This window comes from Kryptolebias marmoratus, linkage group LG15, assembly GCF_001649575.2.
Source record: "Kryptolebias marmoratus isolate JLee-2015 linkage group LG15, ASM164957v2, whole genome shotgun sequence".
Classification (NCBI taxonomy): Eukaryota; Metazoa; Chordata; class Actinopteri; order Cyprinodontiformes; family Rivulidae; genus Kryptolebias; species Kryptolebias marmoratus.
The window spans coordinates 1,455,479-1,460,340 of record NC_051444.1 but is presented as its reverse complement, the minus strand read 5'-3'; the positions used below and the strand labels follow the sequence as shown (position 1 = coordinate 1,460,340).

The following is a 4,862-nucleotide window of genomic DNA, read 5'->3' as shown; positions in this document are numbered from 1 at the left end:
ACCCCAGACCGAGGCGCTCCTGGCGGCTTCCCGCAGAAACTGACGGCGAAGTTAAAGACGCTTCGTTCTTTCGACCCAAACGACAGAACCTGACGGAACCGTCCCGGTTCTTAGAGCCGTGGGATGTCCTGAAACATTCTGGACCAGCCAATAAAAATAAAAACAGATGTGTGTCCGTGTGTGGACAAGTCAGACTCTTAAAAACGGATAAATTATGACCTTTTCTTCATTATGATCCATAATAAAGTTTTTATCTTTGCTGAAACAGCCGATACGATCACACCGGTCGGTTTTATTCTGTCATCCAAAAATATACGAAATCCTTCAAAGCTATAACTTTAGAAATATGTGTTTCTTAATTGTTTAAATCTGTTTTTAATTTGATATTTTGTCTGTAGCTTATTGTTTGATTGCATTCCTACAAATTCACCCAACCTAAAGGTAAAACTCAGCTTCAGAATCGACTCCACGGCGGCCGGATGAGGAAAGATGCTGAAGTTGCAGGAAGTACCGGAGACGTGTCCTGGATCTTCTGGACCTCCGTACCGCAGCTCGATAAACGCTGAAGCATCAGAGTTTGTTCTTTGTCAGCTTCTCGATGTGATGACACAGTTTCAGAGCCGGGCCCAGCTTCAGCCCCATGTACTTCATGATGACGTCGCTCCGCAGCAGCATCAGCGCCCTGCCGTCGATTTCCTGCAGGAACAGGAAGACACCAGAATTAACCATAAACTCTCAGATTTACGGGACGTGAACCACGACGAGCACAGTTTGATCGACCCTCTGAATCCTTTAAAAAATTATCAACAGCCAGTGGCATTTCTGTGAAAAAATCGACAGTAGTGCAAATATCTGAGCCAGGATCAGTCAGTGAACACAACACGAGGGGTCAGGGGTCGGTGCAGGACAGACAGGGTGACTGACAGTTTTCAGGATTTAAACCCAGAAATAAAACTCACGTGTTTCCTGAACAGGTCGACGTGCGGGCCGAGAGTGTGAGGGTCGGCTTCCTGGACGAACCGGATGACGTCATCGACTGACCAGGAGGTGGCGCTGTTTTCTGAACTTTCCCGTTTCGTCTGATCCGGACCGGTGGTTGAGCTCGCTGCTGTAAGAATAACAGAGAGAAACTGAATCAAGTCTGATCAGTTATGTCACTTTTCAGTTTCTAATTTCTTGGCTCATTTTTCTTGTCTGAATAGAAAAACTAAATATAAACTTAAATAAACGTTTTCTTTTTATGTGTAAACTCCACAGATGATGTGAATTCCTTCAAGAGTTCAAACATTTTCCAAACTCACTTTTCTTTCTGTATTACTTAACCTGGAAAATACTAAAATTATTTTCCAGACTTTTCCAGGCTGCGCAGGAACTCTCTGCGGTTTATCTGAACTGTCATGGCCTCCGTACCTTCGACCTGTCGGTGCGCGCCCACCGGGCCGGGCTGGATTGGATTGGTGGGATTGGAGCTGACGCGCCGCAGCGGGGGCAGCGTTTGCGTGTGCCCCGGGTAAAATGGCCGCTCCCTCTTGGCTGCTCTGTAGTCCGGTGTGTTGTGAAGGAGGCGGGCGCCGGGGGCGGGATCCTTCGAGGAGCCGTCGTTGGGCGTTCCGTTCTCGGCGACAGACGATGGTTCTGTTGGACGAGAGGACGAAACGGAGACGACAGAACCTGAGAACAGAAGAACTTTCAGCAGTTATTGTTGCTGTTTAATTAATATTCTACAATGTAGTGGGGTTCTGTGGAAAGGTTATGAACAATTAATATCTTACCTGCCGTTTATTGCTCTTAAACTATAAAACCAAACAAAAAGTTCATCCTGAGCTACATCAAAGTGTGCAGTTTGAAAGAGTTTCTTTGCTCCAGATGTGGATGTTTAATTCTGAAACGCGGGTCCACACTGAATGTAAACAAAGCCCGACGTTAGCTTGGATGGAGTCTGTGGAACAAATATGATGTATAAATATCAGGGATCAAGCAGGACTGAGCTCAGCGTTCAAACACACAGCTGCAGGTAAGTTTAACATTTTAACCTGTTTAAATCTGCTAACTCCACCCAACAAATCTGAGCGTAAACACATCCAAACTGTCAGACTTCCTCCTACCAAACAGCTGACCCATTTTCAGTCACTTCCTGTTCCTTTAGGTAAACGAACTGGCAGCCGGTCACAAATTTTGTTTATAATTTTTTAATTTAAGAACAAATTAACCAGAATATGAGAAAAACAGTGCACCAATATTGTTTCTTACTTTGTGTTTTTTTGTTTTTGACTAGTCAAACTCACGGAGAACTCGAGTTTAATGCTGATTTTTGAGGTTAAAGTTGCTTTAAGACGGCAGAGAGCCACTTTGGTGCCGCTCTGACTAGCCATTAGCTCATTAATCTGGTCAGAATTAAACTCCAAACTGAGCTACAGCAGGTAAGACATCAGCTGTCCATAACCCTCCAGCAGGTTGATTTAACGATGTCCAACAGATAAAGGGGACCGGAGGCAGCTGCAGGTTGCAGTAGCATCTTTGACAGGGACTCTGCCCGTCTTCTCCCACCTGATGTGGTTCTGTTGTAGAAGCGAGCGTTGCTGCTGAAGGCGCCGAACGGCTGCGAGCTGAAGAGGGTGTCACTCTCCAGATGTTGACACATGTTCTCCAGGAACCGCAACACGGCCGACGCGCTGGAGGCGGAGGGCAGCTTCACGTAGCGGATACCATGTTCTGAGCGAACTGAGGGCACACACACACACACACACACACACACACACACACACACGGTGGTCAGAGGTTTCCATCCACTCACACTTGGCATCAACCTCAGATTCATTTTGGGCTTTTAAGGATTTATTAAAACAGTTCATTTTCCAGGGGGAATAAATCGAACTTCAACGATCTTTAAAAACAAGAATTTGGTGCCGAAGTTGCTCAGGCGTCTCCTGGACCAGCTTCAGTTTCTCCGCTCTGACTCTGATGAACGGGCTTCTGTAGAACCTGCAGAACCTGCAGGATGGACCTCCAGGACCAGGACTGGACACCTACAACCTTCAGCTTCACTTCCTAACAAATGTAGGTGACTGCATGGATATATTTGAGTCTTAATGTGAAATTTCCAGGTCTTTTAACTTGACAAGGTTTATTGACTTTCTGCTAGTGATCGTGATTGACTGCAGCTGGTAGTTCCTGGTTGATTTGTCTGACAGCAGTCGTTGGATCGACCGTGGATCAGAGAAAATCCACAATAAATCCAAACTTGTTTATACAAACCGTTAAAGCTTAATGTTGTAGAATCATTCCTTCAATAAAAGCTCAAACATTAAAACATTTGTGTCCTCGATGAAAGCAAACACGCTCAGATATCACAGCAGATGACTCAGGGTTAGCCCCCCCTCCCCTCCCAACACCCCCACAGGCTTCTGGATCTGCTGCCCCAGAGGAGACCCAGTCCCTGACTCCCAAACCAGGTTAGACACACACACACACACACACACACACACACACACTGCAGCCACGTGTCGAGAACCACAGCTTTTATTCTGAAGAGAAGATCTTCGTATCTTAAAAAGTTGTCTCGCTTTTCTTTGCACAGCCGACGTGTTAACAACTTTAACGCCTCGTATTTGATCCTTTAACGAGTCTCAGCAGCCAGCAGAGACTCCTGTCAGGACTCAGGTGTGAGCAGCTGCAATATGTTTGTCCCACACCTTCCTGCAGGACAAATGTGACGTGATGGACAGTAAGACAACATCTAAATGTGTCCACAGCTTACAGATTGTTTTCTAAATCTATAAAACTTTAATTAAATTCATCACTTATAATAGAAGCTGTTGTACTTTGTCTATTTTTTTAATTTATGTATTATCTATAATTCATTTGATCCAGAATCCTGTCATTAATCTAATGTTTCCTGATGGTTTTTATCTGTTAGTGATTTATTCTTTTATTTTTGTCCCATCAATCTGACAGGATTAGGCTTATACGACTAAATCTGCTGAATATTTCTGCATTTTACTTTTCAAATAAATAAATATTGTTTACCTGTTTATAGTTTCTTTCATGCATTTTTTTGTAATCTAACTCCTTGTTCTATTTTAGCCGTTCTTAAATCAAAACCTTCGGCTCGTTCGGCTGCTGGCTGCTGAGACTTTTGGTTTTAGTAATTTTTATCTTTTTTAAAACATTTAACTTTATTTAAATATATTTTCCCCACAGAAGCACACTGAGATCTCTTTAATTCTTTTAAAAACTTTGTTTTTTTTAAATTCTGCTTCAGCTGCTGCCTGTTTTTATCATCTTAGGCTACTTTTAGCTTTTAGCTGCCATTCTGCCTCCTGAAGCTTTTAGCGCCTGTTTTGCTAATTTGACCTTTGACCTACTTGTCTTGATAGTTTAGCCTTTAGCTGTTTAGCTTCAGCTTCAACATAACTCAGAGAAGTTGCCTCTCAATCTCAAGTTAAAACTAGCATAACAAAATGCATATCGCCCGCCGCCTTGCATGCCAACTTTTTAAAAAATCAGTTAGAGCTCAGAGTATGTGTTGAGAATAACTCTCAGCTACTACCACGCTAACTGTTAGCTCAGTATCTGTAAAGCTGACCGACCTAAAGCCATTTCTGTGTTTCTGTGGCTGACTCAGAAATCCACTGGTTCTGATCCAGTGGATCATGAGATCAGGGCTGTAGCTCCCACTGAGGACCCCGAGGTCCGGACCTCAGTGTTTATAAAAACATGAATCCAAACAAGGCTTCTGAACGGCGTGGTTCTCTGCGTAGCTCCACCAGTTTCCTGTAGGAGGCGCTGCAACTGTGTGCAGCTGCAGCCAAACTCAATGTCTACGAAGAAGAGCGCAGCTTTGCTACCTTACTGCTAAAATA

The 4,862-nt window shown here is 43.9% G+C and overlaps 1 protein-coding gene across 6 annotated transcripts in view; it reads right to left on the bottom strand.

The window, feature by feature from the left end:
- Positions 1-6: 6 nt before the first annotated feature.
- scml2 (Scm polycomb group protein like 2) overlaps positions 7-4,862 on the bottom strand; it is a 21,376-nt gene continuing 16,520 nt past the window's right edge. For 3 of the 6 annotated variants that reach the window (XM_037980013.1, XM_037980009.1, XM_037980010.1), the window contains exons 11-14: positions 2,548-2,721; positions 1,411-1,671; positions 960-1,108; positions 7-696 (exon numbers count right to left, since the gene is read on the bottom strand). In XM_037980013.1, the coding sequence (XP_037835941.1) occupies positions 571-696; positions 960-1,108; positions 1,411-1,671; positions 2,548-2,721 (710 nt within the window). In that variant the 3' untranslated portion in view covers positions 7-570. The remainder of the gene's footprint in view (positions 697-959; positions 1,109-1,410; positions 1,672-2,547; positions 2,722-4,862) is intronic. The other 3 variants (XM_037980011.1, XM_037980012.1, XM_037980014.1) reach the window with 3 other exon arrangements.